This window comes from Melanaphis sacchari, unplaced genomic scaffold (assembly GCF_002803265.2).
Source record: "Melanaphis sacchari strain LSU unplaced genomic scaffold, SCAv2.0 Contig2_pilon_pilon, whole genome shotgun sequence".
In the NCBI taxonomy this organism is placed as follows: domain Eukaryota; kingdom Metazoa; phylum Arthropoda; class Insecta; order Hemiptera; family Aphididae; genus Melanaphis; species Melanaphis sacchari.
The window spans coordinates 3,327,588-3,344,681 of NW_020271173.1; the positions used below are offsets into that span (position 1 = coordinate 3,327,588).

At 25.3% G+C, this 17,094-nt stretch overlaps 1 protein-coding gene across 2 annotated transcripts; it reads left to right on the top strand.

Annotated features, from left to right (window-relative positions):
- Positions 1-3,029: 3,029 nt before the first annotated feature.
- LOC112595983 lies at positions 3,030-15,920 on the top strand. 2 transcript variants are annotated; one of them, XM_025341412.1, is made up of 19 exons: positions 3,030-3,217; positions 3,465-3,582; positions 3,987-4,112; positions 4,880-5,038; positions 5,117-5,201; positions 5,808-6,961; positions 7,041-7,246; positions 7,911-8,020; positions 12,552-12,725; positions 12,787-12,875; positions 13,424-13,573; positions 13,638-13,893; positions 13,954-14,081; positions 14,154-14,302; positions 14,380-14,518; positions 14,680-14,939; positions 15,000-15,140; positions 15,200-15,380; positions 15,776-15,920. In XM_025341412.1, the coding sequence occupies exons 1-19, from the start codon at positions 3,102-3,104 to the stop codon at positions 15,890-15,892; spliced, it is 3,858 nt and encodes a 1,285-aa protein (XP_025197197.1). In that variant the 5' UTR covers positions 3,030-3,101; the 3' UTR covers positions 15,893-15,920. The 2 variants fall into 2 exon arrangements, with proteins under 2 accessions (XP_025197197.1, XP_025197198.1); XM_025341413.1 differs by having other exon boundaries at positions 3,122-3,213.
- The last annotated feature ends 1,174 nt before the right edge of the window (positions 15,921-17,094 follow it).

The window sequence follows — 17,094 nt, forward strand, 5'->3', positions numbered from 1 at the left end:
TTTAAAAGACATAATTTTTAGTTTGTAGTACATATTTTAAAGGTTTTTCGAAAATCATGTTTTTCAGTGAATATTTTTCATGATTAAGGACACAAATTATTATATTTAACTATTTCTATATTCTCATTAAGACGAAAGAAACTCATTTTATCTTAATTGTGAATCTATAGATTAGATTACAATAAAGTGATAACAAATTCAGATAAAACTTATATAGAAATAATATAAAATTATTAAAATTAAATATTTAAAGAAAAAATATAATTTTTAGAACTATACATTTTAGTGTATTAATTTTTTCGAGGGCATATTTAACTGCATATTTTAATTTTTTTTGATGTATAAGTGTATATTTTTAAATGCATATTTGATGATTTTTTAGTACATGAAAGTCCTTGCTCTACATATCACTTATGCTAACGGAGTTAAATGTTTGACATTGAGCTGCAGACTGTCATGTATATACAGTAAAAAAATTCAGCCAAATCGGTTGACTCTCGTGAATATCTTATTCATACTATTGATACAGTTATATTAACAGATAATGCTATCCATTATCCACAAGAATTTCTCAATTCTCTCTATCCTCTGAGATTTCCTCCTCATAAGCTAAAATTAAAAGTTGGCGCTCCAATTACATTATTACGTAATCTCCAACTACCAAACTTATTTAACCGTACAAGACTACAAATAAAATCTTTGCGAAATAATATTATAAAAGCCGTAATTCTCACTAAGTCAGCAAAAGGAGAAATTGCATTTATTCCAAGAATTCCAATGATTCCCACTGACAGCCGTTTTTTTTTTCAAATGGCTTCAATTCCCTATTAAAATTTCTTTTGCGATTACGAATAAAAAATTTCAAGGTCAAATATTTAACTACGTTGGCGTAGATCTTCGTTCAGAGTGATTTTCACATGGACAATTATACGCAAAATTTTCTCAAACTGGGGACTTGGATCATCTAATTATTTTGATTTCAACAGAAGATAGAACAAAAAACGTTATACACTCAAAAATTTTATAAAATTCTTTATCAACAACAGATTAATTAACATTTATTTTTGTATCTGTATTCATTTTTAATGGATATATATTTACTCGTATCATTAATACCACTAGAAACATTTCAATACGTTTTCATTAATCGTTTTTTATATTTACTTTCCGATCACATTAAACAATAAAATTTGAATAAAAAATTCTACAAACATCGTCCGAAAGAAAAATAAGCAACCAATTATGGACAAAGTCGTCACGGGTCAGCTAGTAGTTTCACCCTCCAAAGATCAGGAAGAAGGTAATAACTTGAATTTAATTTTGGTAACTGGTAAGTGATTATATCTTCCAGCACTTATAAGTGTAAAAAGATATCTTCCAGATACTTTCGCTTTACATTTTTATTCTCCTATTTTTCTTGTTATTACAATAGCGTAGATACAATAAAAGGTAATGTTAATATATATGTAATTAAAATTAAGTAATATAAGATTCAGCTATTTTTTTATCTATATATTTACCCCCCCCCCCCTAATAAATTTTCAAGTTACGCCCATGAATTAATGTATTTATTAATTATTTAACTAAATAAAAATACAATATCAAAACCACCAACGACCACACTATGTTGAATATACCAATTGTCGTCTGGTCCCTAATGTTAATCAACATCAGACAAAGTTAGTACTTGGATGGGTGACCGCTTGCCGCATGGGAACACTACGTGTCATTGGCATTTTTTTTCATTAATAGAATCGTGTTAAATTATAAAAAAATAATAATAATATGGTAATCATTATATTTTAATTTGTATGACACATTTTAATTTTTCAATAAAACCGATTATTTTTGAAATAGAGGATAGAAACACAAGAAATAAATAAAAAAAAAATATTAAAAAATCTTGAATTATTTTTATTTTAAAATTTAGGATTATAAATATTAAATAAATTTCGATTTTTTTGTAACTTACTGTTAATCATAATTTTAAACCAAACAATAAACACAGCATCTCAATTAATCTAATAAATCTATAAAGGTATTATATTATAGATAATATGCTAAATAACGGTTACTAATTAATAACATACAATTATTTATTCTATTACAAATATTTAATTAATTAATTATTATTATACCTATTTTAACTGTTAGTATTTAATACATTATTCGATTATTCGTTATATTCCTATTATCTATATTAAATTTTTTAAGTGCATAACTACTAATTAAACCTATATTATAAATAGGTATACCACTATACCAGAGGATTCATTTAACATAAAAGTAATTGGTTATTTTTAAAAATGAATAGTTACACATCACTACTATGAGTGTGATTATGTGACCTAAATGTTAGTTTAAAAATAATAATTATTAATTATTTTTTACGAGTTAAGTTAATACTTTTTCCCTATTAATTCTAAATTTTCATAACTAAAATTGTTATTAATTAACTATTAACTTATAACAAAATGCTCCAACATTAATTAAATTAACTCAAGTATAATTTTTTTTTTATTAACTTACCCACCCACTTTTGCTTGATATTTAACAACTTTGGTTAAGGTAGGGGTACCTACCAACAATTAATTTTTAAGCCATAAAATAAATTCTGAGATTAGTGTAAAAACTTAGACATTCACAGTTATTAATCCAAAAAATAAGTAATTCATTGGTAATTATGTAAAATAAAATATAATCACAATCATTCAATATTTTAAATTTTTTTTGAAAATTCGAGGTGAAAGTACACTCTCCCAGAGTAATTATACTCTGTATATATTATACTCTAATTATCTCCTTACAACACCTATGAGTATTCATAATCAATGGTATTATAGTAAAGTTAAAACCATTATCTTAGAAGAAAAGATCGGACAATTTTACTTTATCTTCTAAGACCATGGTTTGACTGAAATATGTTATCATCCTTATTGTTTTGTTCAATTATCATTTTAGTGATAATAATAATTCATGGAATCCCGCCATAATGATAATATTTTCTCATACTATGTTCATCACGTTCACAAATTAAGAGTTAAATTTTTAAAATTTATCAAAAAATTTAAAATATCATCATAAATCTTACCTTGTGATACATGATATTATATTTTTCATCTTCAGATCATCAGACATGTTTGAAAACGATTTTTCGATTACTAGGAACTGAGATCAAACGACTATCTCAAAATGAATACGATTTACATCATGGTGCGTGAGTACTTACTCTACTAATAATTTATGGGTGCACGATAGAAAATAGTTTTTTAAATTACAAGCTCAACTCATCAATAATTATTTTACTTTATTAAATTGGCGTTATTTTATGATATTTTTTATTATAAATATTACTAATGATACCTATTGTAATCCATCATATTTTTGATTGTAGTAAGTTATTATCTGTACTTTGAAAAAATATTATTTTGTATTAACATTTTTAGATATTTATTATTTTTTAGTGTCTGCATTAAATTAAAAATGGAAAACGTTGAACAAAGTATGCCTAATTGTGCTCTTAAATGTCTTCGAAATGTTGAAGATGTTACCCAGAGTATACATCAAGTTAAATATGGAGTAGTACGTATTTATATTTAATGTGTTATCGTGGATATTACTAATTAATTTAAAAACAATTTATGTATTATTTATTATTTAGATGTATTACCTAGGTTTTCTTTATTTTATATCTAATACAGAATAAATTAACCTAATATTATAAGTATTAGTAATATAAATCTACTTTCAATAAATTGAAGAAAAAAAATATTTACTAAATGTATTTATCAAATTTAACCATATATTAGTATTAACTTAATCAAATTGGTATGTTAATTAGTAAAATTTATTTTCAATTTTAATTTTAAAAAAACTTTGCATATTCCTATACCGATTAAGTATTTAACTAGTATGATATTTTAGAATACTTTTATTCAAGTTGAGGCCTTATTTTTGCTCAATCTTTTGTATTTTGTTGTATTTAGAATACTATTGGAAGAGGATTAAATAATGATATTGTACTCAAAAATTTAAATGTATCAAGAACTCATTGTCACTTACGGGTCGAAAAAAAAGAATCTAAAGATATTGCATATATCAAGGATTTAGGTGTAAGTTTACTGTTTTACTTATAGTATTATATATTATATAGAAAAAATTTTATATTAAATTATTTACATTTTAGTTATAAGTACTTTATTGCAAATAGTAAGTATATAATAACATAATTTTAATATTCTACATATTTCTATTGTTTTCCTTGTACTAAAATAGTTACTAAAAAATTTAATAATATTACATCCCTAATAGTTTTCAGTACTAAAGTAAAAACAGAAATCTAAAAGCTATACGTTCTTTGTTTCACTGATAATCTAAATAATGATTATTATTTTAACAATGTTCTATGTATTATGTCTATTATTTATGTACAAGTTATCACTTTTAAGGTTAAATATCTAGAAAATATACGTTTTTGACCTAATCTAAAACTTTTAAAAAACAAATTATTTTTAATAAATCAAGTCGACAAAAATAGTCAAATTTTAAAATTAGTTTTTAATGGTTACTAGATCGTAGAATTGGGTTAAAAGATACTTGAACATGTTAAATTTAAATCTTAAATTTTTTATTAAACTAATCTTTACTATATTATGATCAAATTGAAATCAAAGAAAGTTTGTAAAAAATGTGAATATGGACTTAATAACTTAATAATATTAAACATTTTTGATGTGCCAATTATTATATTATTATTCTTTTAATTATTAGTTATTTAATTTAACCATAAAATTGAAATAATTCCATAGTTAAGTTAAAAATTATTCTATAAAAAATTTGTATTTATTTAAATAGCAATTGATATATTTATTTGTTTTAGACATCAAATGGGACTTTTGTTGGCAATACAAATTTAATTGAATTTGAAGAACATCAGTTGAATGATTTAGATATGATTGTGTTAGCTAGTGGTGATGAAGGAGTCGTTCTACAATATATTGATCAAGTAGATCGTACTATTAATTTTTCAAATCTATGTGTGAGTTTATTTTGTTATTTTTATGAATGTTTAATATTATATATATATATTATAAATAATTTTGTTTATATTATGTAGAATAATCCAATGAATAATAAAAGAAAAGTACTCAATGAAGAAAATGTAGATGATGAATCAACTGCTGTGAAAATTCCAAAATTAGGTATATTTTATAAGAATGTATTTATATCTATAACTAAATAGTTCAAATATTCTAAAACTTAAGTATAAATCATTTTACTCAGTATATAAAATATCCTGTGAGCAGAGAGAATATTTAATTTTTTTTCCATTTAAACTGCTATTAGATACATTATAGTATCATGTTTCATAGCAATTTAGTTTTATTTGATATACTCTTTTGAAAATGGTACAACCTGCTTATGGATGAATAAATCTTATTCACTCCATGGACTATATTTATTTTGTACAAGATAGGATTATAATTAATCAGAAATAGCAATCAAATAATAATTTTAAATATCCTAAAAAATTATAATGATTATTCCTTTTTCTATTAGTTGTAACCACTGATTATAATTAGTAATTACTAATAAAAAATAAGTATATGATGATTTTATTAAGACTTTGTAATTCTATTTTATATTTAAATCATTGGTTACAAGATATTTATTAAATTGTACATACTAAAAAAAACAGGCATAACAACTATGTAATTTAAAGAAATAAAATAAAATCTACAAAGTGAACAATAAATATTTTAAAACATTTTACTCATGTTTAAATATTTTAATAATTTATTTTTCAGTTACAAATTCAGATGAATGTAATATATTAAAGAAACCAATTTCAATTACCAATACCAATCAATCAAATACATTGAATATTTTGCCTAATGTTGCTAATAAAAATTCTGATGATCAAAATTTATTAGCCGAAGACCTCAAAACAATTCCTACAAATAATGCAGAACCTTCCTGTTCTAGTTATAAAGATAATATATCTAGTGCAGTAAAAATAAAAATAGAACCTGATACTATAAATAATGTATTTAGTCAAGGAACATATCGAAATGAAGAAGATAGTGTTATTGTAGTTTTTTCGTCAGATGATGAAAATGATATAAATAAAAATGGCTTAGAATTGTCAAACAATATAATTGACAAACAAGAGCAAATAAACACTAACATATACACAAAACATTCAGGTCCATCTACTTCAAAAATAGAAAATAATTTGAATCTTCCAGAGTTGTCAATTCAATGTCAAAAAAATGAAATACTGATTAATAATAAAGATGATTTGATAAACATTCCATCTAATTTAAATTCCAATAATATAAATTTGATAAGTTCAAGTGATAGTGAAAGTGAAAGTGATTGCACTAGTAAATACCCAAAAATTATTGATCCTTTTCCAATGAAAGTTAGTAAAAGAGGACAAACAAAGCTACTAGTTGAGAATAAATATTTAATGAAAACTCGAGCTAAATCTGAAAAATTAATTCATAATAAAAAGAAAGCAGAAGAAGCGATTGTTGATCAAAATAAACAAATTATTCAAGAAAGACAAATGAGAATTAAGAATTTGGCCACAAATAACTCATTAAATGAATCTTTTAAAATAATAAATAATAATCCATCAACTGATGATGACCCATTTATTGATAATCCTTCAACAATTGGTAAATTAAAAAAAAAAAGAAGAGTATCTAGAATAGAACAAATTAATAATGATAATTGCACGCCTAGTACATCAAAATCTCATTCACAAGGGGTTAAAAAAAAAGTTGAATTTAATTGTCAAAAATTAATTTCAACCACAAACAATCAAAATGAACAATATTCATTCTCCAATTATACAAATATAGGTTCTTCAACTACAACAACTATCAAACCAATTAATTTTGTTTTTTTTGATACACTTAGTAAAATATGTAAATGGAATGCTGTTTGGTTATATGTAAGTTACTTTAAAAATAACAATTTACATAATTCTTGTTTAAAGTTTTTAGTAATTTGATTTTGGTATTTTTATATAGGAGGAAAAATTTGCCGATACATCTCCACCATTAGTAAAAGCTATTTACAAAATGAAAGAACAATTTGATTCTCCGTCTGAATATTCTTCAACAATGAAATCAATATTATTTTATGAAATTTGGTCAAAAATAAGTGAATCATATCATATGATACTTAGTAAAAGCCCCGATTTGGAAAGATGTATTTTTGAAAAATCTTCAAAGAAGTAATTTTTTATTTTAATAAACATAAATATATTATGCTTAAATGTTATCTTTATGCAATAAATATTCAAGTTCAAAATAAAGTTATACCTGTTTAATAAGTAATATTATACTTACTATATTATATGTATGTTTGATTTTGATAAATACATTAAACTACTCCGGGTAAGCTTGGTTTAGATTAACGTTTCCCAACCCAACATTTTTACTAAGAAAACCCATAATTATGATCTTTGTTAGATCAAAAAAATCAAGTATGCCATAATAATATAGTGATCAATGTTGTTTACTAACTTTGACTTTAAAATAATGCAATACTGAATAATAAATACATTATTCTGTTAAATATAAAAAATATTTTAAATTCAAATTAATTTTTCTTTTCCTTGTTATTAGTTTATGAACAGCAACCTATCAAAAATATTTAATGATTCTAATTTGTGTCACTACATAATCTATAGGTTGGGAAACTGGTATAGGGTATAAACAGTTGCATAAATTGGTGGTTGTTAAATTTATGTATTATTTTATATTTTGGATAATATTTCCTTTTAAAAATTATCATAATTAGTGTTTTTATTTTTATTTTTTAAAATTCTTTTATATTAATTTATAATTTTTTATGTAATTTATCTTATTGATTTTAATCCAATTTATATTTTCTAGAAATTTACCTCTCTCTACATTTATTATTCAGTCTGTCAATGATGAATTTTCCTCGTCAGTGCAAGCATTAAAATCTATTAATCAGCCATTATGGTGCTTAAAATGTATAGGTAAGTGACATCATCATTATTATTATTATTATTATTACCCGTAATATACAAAGATTTAATTTAATTTTTATAAAAAATAATTGATAATAACAACATCTTATATTACTAATTCATTATTATTTATTGTAATCCTTAGCTTAAAGCAGATGAAGAAATCATCTTGTTTGTTATATTAAAATATGTTTGCTTTGAATCAATTACTATTTGCACTAACTTAAGAGGACGCCGCACCCACATGTGTTACCTCTGTCTTACATACATACAACATAGCAAATTTTCGTTCAGCAGAATCTATTTTATGTTGTTAGCTTTAACATTAGAGTAAATTTACCTATTATCAAACTTAAATGTAAGAATTTTATTTAGGCTTTTGTTAATATTATAATTTTAAAGTGAGTTATGAGCATTTTAAAGTTTCAATATCTTATTTGACTATAACTCAGCTTAAAATTAAAATATCAATAAAATCCTATGTCATTTTCTAGATAAAATTCTTATATTTAAGTTTGATAATAGATAAATTTACTCTAATATTAAAGCTAACAACATAAAATGGATTCTGCTGAACGAAAATTTGCTATGTTGTATGTATGTAAGACAGAGACAACACATGCGGGTGCGGCGTCCTCTTAAATTTGAAATTTGAATCGTCAGGAGTGATCAACTTAAATGATCTTTCTAGTCACTTTATAAATACATGGTTCATGGGTGACATATAAAATTATATATTTCTATATTAATTTTTTTTTTTTTTATAAGCTTCTACAGGCCATTAAGGCCCTTCGCTGCTTCTACTAAGCCTCTCCATCGGTCTCTGTTGTCTGCATCCTCAATTATTGCACTTTCATCTACTTGCATTAAGTCTTTCTTTACCCGATCTATCCAACACTGATGTGGTCTTCTTCTGGGGCGTGTTTTATTTGGTTTAGATATCGCAACTTGTCTCATTTGGCTGTCCTTATCTCGCCATATGTGACCAGCCCATTCCAGTCTCTTTGAGACCAGATATTTTTGGGTATTTGGTCCATTAAAGATTCTTTCAATATTTGCATTTGTTCTCCTTTCGTACTCCCCTGTTTCCGTATTATATATGGGACCATATATTCTTCTGAGGATCTTTCTTTCAAATATTAAAAGCTTTGTCTCGTCCCCTTTAGTGGTAGACCACGTTTCGCACCCATACATTACTATGGGCCGTAAGTAGGAAATATAAAACTTTTTCTTAGTTTCTCTGGAAAGAAGCTTAGATCTAAATAATTTACTCATTGCATAATAGCCACGATTTGCCGTATTTAGTCTCAATCTAATTTCGTTATGCATATCATTCCTATTATTCAAATTGACTCCCAAATATTTAAAATCTTCTACTTGTTCGAATGTATATCCATCTACGATGAGATTCTGTAATATTCCTGGTCGCCTACTCATGATCATATACTTTATCTTATTCTCGTTTATATTGAGGCCCAGTCTTTTGCTAGAATTAATTAATTTATTTGTACTTTCTTCTACTTCGGTTTGAGAGTCTCCAAGAATGACAATGTCGTCAGCATATGCAAACAGTGTGCCGCTACCAGTTAGATCCATTTCTCGCGTTTCATGCATATCTCTGACCACTTTTTTCAAAGCGATATTAAAAAGAATGGGGGATAGCGCATCCCCTTGTCTTAGGCCTGACTTGACCTCGAAATTCCCTGACTCCATTCCCATGAAACGCACCTTGCATGTAGTATTGGAATTGCAACCTTTAACCAAATTAACCAATTTCTTAGGCAACCCAAAATTCTGAAGTACTGTCCATAGTTGTTCTCTGTCGATGCTATCGGACGCTTGTCTAAAGTCTATAAATATCATGTGTAGATCTTTGTCGTACTCATAATACTTTTCCATTGTTTGTCTGAGCGTGAAGATTGGTCACTGGTAGATCTTCCATTTGAGAAGCCGCACTGATATTTTCCTACAATGTCTATTGCTAATGCTTCTATTCTTCGTAAGATAGCTAATGAGAGCACCTTGTACGCTGTGTCTAGAAGCAATATACCTTGATAATTACTAACTTTAGTTGGATCCCCTTTCTTGAAAATTGGACAGATAACAGATGACGACCATTACTGTTCTACTTGCTCGCTGTTTCATATATTCGCTATAATTTGGTGTATGTTAATTAAAATTTCTTTTCTTGCAATTTTAGTAGTTCGGGATTTATATTATCTTCCCCTGGAGATTTATTATTCTTTAGTGATCTAATAATAATTTCAATTTCCTCGATATTTGGTGCTGGTAGTTCAGATTCTGCTTCACGTATTTCTTCGTACTTTTTATTGTTGTTATTTCCAGTGCGGGTATTTTTGTTATTTAACAGTTCTTCAAAATATTCTTGAAATTTGTTTACGATCTCGCTAGGTTCCGATATTATATGACCATTTATATCTGTGATGAAATTAGTACGTGCCTTTAATCCGTCTTTAATCGATCTGCGCTTCTTAAAAAACAATCTAGGTTCTTTCTTATAATATTCGATATCTTCTGTAACTCTTTTCCATTGCGCGTTTCTGTTGCCTAATCACTTTGTTTGCTAGGGTTCTGAGTTTAGAGTTTCACTTATGTTCTCTTCTGTTTGATTCAGCATCATATTTTGTCGAGCTAAACTTCGCTTGTTAATAGCAACTTGGCATTCCAAATTAAACCAATGATTTTCTTTTTGTTTAATGCGCTTACCTCGTAATCTTTCAGCGGCTTTTTTTAGAGATTCTTTTGTCTTTGACCACAGTATAACGTTATCCGATTCATGTTCTGCAAGATTATATTTTCTGAGATTTTCCCAAATTTCTCTTTGGTATGTGTCTATCTCCTTTAGATTCCTAACTTTTTCCATATCAAGTTTATTATTCTTTCCTGTTTGTTTCTTACTCCTCCATTTTACTTATAGCTTTAATACAAACGTTGCAACAACTAAATAATGGTCAGTATCTCCATCAGCTCCTCTGTAACTTCTAACATTACGAATTGATGTTTTGTACCTCTTGTTTATTATGATATGGTCAATTTGACTTTTCGTCTTCCCATCTGGGGCAGACCATGTATGTTTATAAATGTTTCTTCTTGGGAAATAGGTACTACTAATTATGAGGTCTTTTGAAGAGCAAAATTACTATTAACTATTTTGTGATCATTGTTATTTGTAGTAGGATGCCAGCTTTCTTTTCCAATCGTTTGTCCAAAGAAAGTTTCTCTACCAACTTAAGCATTTAGATCTCCGACAATTAGCCTTATACAATTTTTGGGCAAAACATCAAAAGTTGCTTCTAACGTATCATAGAAACTATTTTTTTTCTTCGTCGTCTGCATTTTCAGTCGATGCATAACAGTTCAATATTATTAGGTCTAGTTTCTGCAATTCGTATGTAGCAGATACGCTCATTCACAGGCACAAATTTTTTAACATAATTCATCACGGCTTTGTCAATCACAAAGCCAACTCCCTTCTCATGTCTACCTGTTTGTAGACCGCTGTAGAAAATTATTGAGTTGCCACTTTGTGTACTACCACTATTGGGCCATTGAACCTCCTGTATGGCTACTATGGGGATTTTATATCTTGTAATTTCATCAATCATACATTTCAATGCGCCTGGTTTAAAAAGCGTTCTTATATTCCATGTTCCAATCCGTAACTCCAAATCTTTCCGGGTCCTATTTCCATTTCGTGATCCATTTTTATCCACAGTCCGAGGCTTTAGTTGAAGTTTCTTAACAAGAGTATGTTTTTTAAAGAGAACGGGTTGTTAGCCCGTTGCTCAAACCCCCAATCTGGAGCACCAATTTGAGCCAACTAATTAAAGTCAGCTCGGGGCCCCGGGTCCCCTAAGCCCGTAGCACTAAATACATAGTGCCCCCCTGAGGGTTTCTATATTAAGTATAAAAAATAAAAATAAATATATTTTTTAAAACTTTTATAAATCTGAAATACCGTTAAATAATAAATTATCCCAGAGAATGCAACCTGTGGATCATAGGTTGGCCACTCCTGATCTAAATGATAGTATTTAATGACTAATTTTATTTTAATGAATCATTGTTAGTATTAAATTAATAATGTATAATAAATTTAACCCTATATCAGGTGTATCTATATGGACTATATGAAAATTTGTTATAGAATTTTTCAAGCCTTTGAACCTTAAAAAACCTATTTATAACAAAAAAATTTCAATTCAATAAATAAGATAAACAAATTATTAAATAATTCAAACTATATATATATATTTTTATGATAAGAAATGAATACAAATTGGTCAATTGGCCTGGAGAAAAATGATTTATTGGCATGTAGCTAAAAGCTATATAAAAAATTTTGTATAGCTCCACATATATGACATAGTTCAAACCATTCCCTAAACATTCATAGTATGTATTTCTAAAAACAATATGTGAAATTGTCTAAATCAGATTTTTACTTGTTAAATCAATAAATTTAATTACATTTACATTGTCTTTTACATATATAATGTACATAATGTTTTGTTTTTAGGGACGAATAAAAACACTGAAACTTCTTTAACGGGATCAAGAAATTCACTGAAAGGATGTTTATGTATTATTATAGTACAGTCGGAATGCTTTGAAACAGAGGTTATTAAAAATAAAAAACCAATGAAATCTAAAAATATTTTTTTTGCCTATGTTAATATGGCAAAAAAAATTGGTAAATAATTGTAAATTTAAAATATTTGCATTGTAATAAATTGTTGTTATTAATTTTTTAGGGTACCACTCAAATTCACAATTGTACATAGAACTTATTGTGACAAAGAAGACTGAAAATATTCCTAATGGAACTCATATTCACTTAATGGTAAAAACTAAAAAATTTATTACAAATTAATATTTTAAATATAATTAATACTATATTTATTAATATGTTATACGTATATTTCCAATAGTAAATTAAATGGGTTCAAAATCTATAGTATAAAAAATATACCCAATTTATGTTGTATGTACTCTAAAAATAAACTAAAATATGAGATATAAAAAAAAAAAAAATCAACAACTAATAATTAAGTGTTTTTAAAAACGTTATTAAAATAATTAATTTTAATTATTTGGTATGAATATAACTGAAAACCAAAATAGAAGTAAGACATAATATAAGTATAAATATATTTTATTTATTTGTTTACTTCCATATAAATGTAAATATATAAATATTAGAAGCTGTAGTATATTTTTTATTTATTGTTAGATTTCAAATTGATTTAAAAAACTGTACAACATATCAAATAAGTATATAATTTGTTAGGAAAAAAACTGAAAACTTTTATTGTTAATTATTTTAAATTGATACCATATAATATATACCAAAATATTAGTTAATTTAATAAACTATATTATTGATTTTAGGATATTTTTTATTTACACTCAGAACTGCGTTTATTTCAAGCTTTAATTAATGTGACAAGATCTCCACTATGCAATGCACTCATTACTCCACAACTGCATAACTTCAGTATTGATTCTTCGAAAGCTAGTTTAAAAAATTATAACATAAACGTAAATAACGCAAAATTTTAAGTCTATTTTAATTTTATATAATTATGATTATAATTTTATTTAGAGTTTATTATTGAACAATAGTCAAAAAGAAGCAGTAAAAATGGCTACAACAATTTGCAATTCTGTAGAACCAAATGTAGGTTTAATAATTGGACCTCCAGGCACAGGAAAAACTAATGTTATCTGTAATATCATTTTGACTTTAATGTCTAACAAATTGACCAAAACTAAACCTAAGCTTCTTATATGCGCACCTTCTAATGAAGCTGCTGATGTGATAGTAAGACGGATAATAGAAATCAAAAAGGACTTAAAACGTAAGTTTCTATTTATTTTGTTTTATAAAATAAAATTATAAGTTTGATTAATTAATAAAGATGAAGCACAATTTGATGTGATACGAGTGGGTAGTGGACAAAAATATGATCCAAAATCACCTATTGTTGATGTAATGCTGGATACTGTAATCAAAAAAAGAATGGAGAATCCTTCAAATGAAACTGATGTAAAATATAAATTTATTGTTATTATTATTATATTTAAATTTTTAAATTATTTAGTATGATTGTTTAATTAGCAACAAGGTCAAACAAATAATTTGTTCATATATACCAATAAAAAAGATCTTGAAAATGAAATACTTTTAAATGCTGAAGTTATAGTGACAACATTGAATTCTTGTTTTTCTAAGACAATGGAGGATACGTTTAAGCCTTCAAATATTAAGTAAATATTTATTTATTTTTATGATTGAATAATTAAATATTCTTTGTTTATGAATTGTATTATTTTTTATTAAATAGTTGTCATTTTACTGCCTGCATAGTAGATGAAGCTGGACAATCAATAGAACCTCTAATTTATGTTCCGTTATTACTTGGTATTAATAAATTAATTTTGGTTGGAGATGATAAACAGCTTCAACCATTAGTAAAGAGTAAGGTAAGTTACGTAAATTAATACATTAATTACAAAATAAAATAAAACGTATAATTTAACCATTTATTCATATTATTTTTGAAAATGAACATGCATTTCTTAAAAATAAATTTACAGAATCTGCACATCATAATATATAACATATTTAAATTAAATGCCTTTAGGTGGCTAAAGATAATGGCCTTGGTATTTCTCTTTTCAAACGGCTTAAAACATGGTTTGAACGTAAGCGCTCTACACGAAAAAGTTTTCCTGTTGCAATGTTGAACATACAATATCGAATGCATTATGAAATTTGTTTATTTCCATCAACATACTTTTATAAAGGTTTAGTTAAAACTGCACCATCTGTTAAAACGAGAAAGCAACTGCCATTCCAGCCATATATGATCCTAGAACATGAAAGCCAACAAGATAATACTGGGTATACATATTTTATACATTTTGAAAATTTTTCTGATAAAAAAAATATATTTTCCTTTAGTGAATTAAATATTGGTGAAGCATATATGATTGTGAGTTTGGTAGAAATTTTACTCAATTCGGAATGTCAATCACTAACCGTTGCAGTTTTAACACCTTATCATAAACAAAGAGAGCAAATAAATATGTTGTTAAAGAAAAAGTAAAAAGTCTAATTTTGTATATTATATAAATTGTTTACTTACACAAATATTTTTAAAGGAAGATCTCGATTAACGTCAATACAATAGATTCATTTCAAGGTGGTGAATGTGATGTATTATTGATATCAACAGTTCGTACTAATGGAGTTGGATTTATGGATGATATTTGTCGTTTGAATGTTGCTTTGACACGTGCTAAGCAATCATTAATAATATGTGGAAACTTCATGTCTTTAAAAGTGAGATTTTTTTTATAAGTTTTTTTTTTTTTTTTAACAATAAGACAGTAGTTTTGGTAATTCTCCGGCTATGTGATAATCCTATACAATTACTAATCTCCAGTCTCTTTTATTTTTAATAATAATAAACATTTATCTTATAAAATCAATAAATTCAACTTACTATCCCAATAAAGCATTACAATATTTTATTCAAAAATCTCAAGACCGGAAAATTATACCAAGCAAAAAGAAAAATTAAAAGATTTAGTACAATAATTATATTAATAACAATAATTCTATAATCTTCAATCTGTAGATGATTACTGCAACTATTGTATTTATATACTAATGTGTGTATGTAAATATTTATGTATATATGTGTTTTGTGAATTTATATATGTATATATTTATAGGGAGAACGAGTATGGTCTGATTTATTAGAAGATGCAAGGAAACGTAAATTAATTAAAAAAGTATCAAATAAAGTCATCACTAATTCTAGAGCTTTACTTGCTATGATAAGATATTAATTTATTTTTGATATGTATAATATTTATGACAACCTTTAGTATAAATTATAAATTTTAATACTTTTTAACTTTTATGAAATTGTTTTTCTCAAAATTAATTTCGTAAATTATTTATAAATTATAATATATAACTTATTAAGTTTATTGTTTTAAAAAATATCTAGATAATAATAATTAGGTTCCTGAATAAAAAGTATATTCTCAGAAATATACCTATCATGTTTTATTTTTATTATAAACATAAATAATATTAATCTAAATATACATTCAAATATAGAATATTATAATTATAAATATTTTACTAATAACAGTTTTTATGACTATTTTAATATTTTATTTTCCATTAACAAATTGACTATTAATTTGTTTTTCTACTATTTATTAGATATGTATATACATATTTAATTGTTAGATTCTACTACACTAAAAATATATTGGAGTACATTTGTCAATAAATTATACTCAAATTATAAATTTATTATATGTATTCATATATATTACTAAATTTGAATATTTTAGTTGAATCTGATATTAATTAAAATTTAACATGTGAAAACTGCAAGTTCTTACAGATGCTATCTACCATAAATTTTGTTTGGTACAATAAATTAATTCTTAAATAAGAGGCTACATAAATTTAATTTAAAAATCTGAATTCACATTAAAAAATAAATTTAATAATTTGGTGAAAATGATGTACAACAGCTGTAGATTTATAGTTTTGTTATTTTATAAGCATAATATTTTAAACTCAAATTATTTGTCTTAGAACAAAGTTAAATAAAAAAATCGTTCTAGAACCTAATATTACCTATTCTGTATACAACCATCAGAATGTTTTATAACTAACAACATCTTTATTGTAACAATAAAATATCACATTTTTTTACAAAAATATTAGTTTATATTGCTGCAATCCCTATAAACTAAGCTTGTGCTGGAGACTAAGTTTAATTTAAGTATTTTTATGACAGAATATATTATCTATAATGATAATTAGATGATAAACAGAATAGGTAGTTAAATTTTATAATAAATATCATATATAATAAACAAAATTCAAAAAATATCCTATTTATATAAAATGAGAATTACAAACTAGATAAATCTAAATGTTTTATCTATATATATTTAAATAACATTACATTTTTAAAATTGTTTATATTGATATTTAGTAAACGACACAACTTCAAATCGTGTAT

Coding starts and splice junctions, on each gene's coding strand:
- LOC112595983 (XM_025341412.1), top strand. CDS start 3,102: ATGATATTATATTTTTCATCTTCAGATCATCAGACATGTTTGAAAACG. Junction 12,726..12,786: donor TAATATGGCAAAAAAAATTG/GTAAATAATTGT, acceptor TTAATTTTTTAG/GGTACCACTCAAATTCACAA. Junction 13,894..13,953: donor AATCAAAAAGGACTTAAAAC/GTAAGTTTCTAT, acceptor TAATTAATAAAG/ATGAAGCACAATTTGATGTG.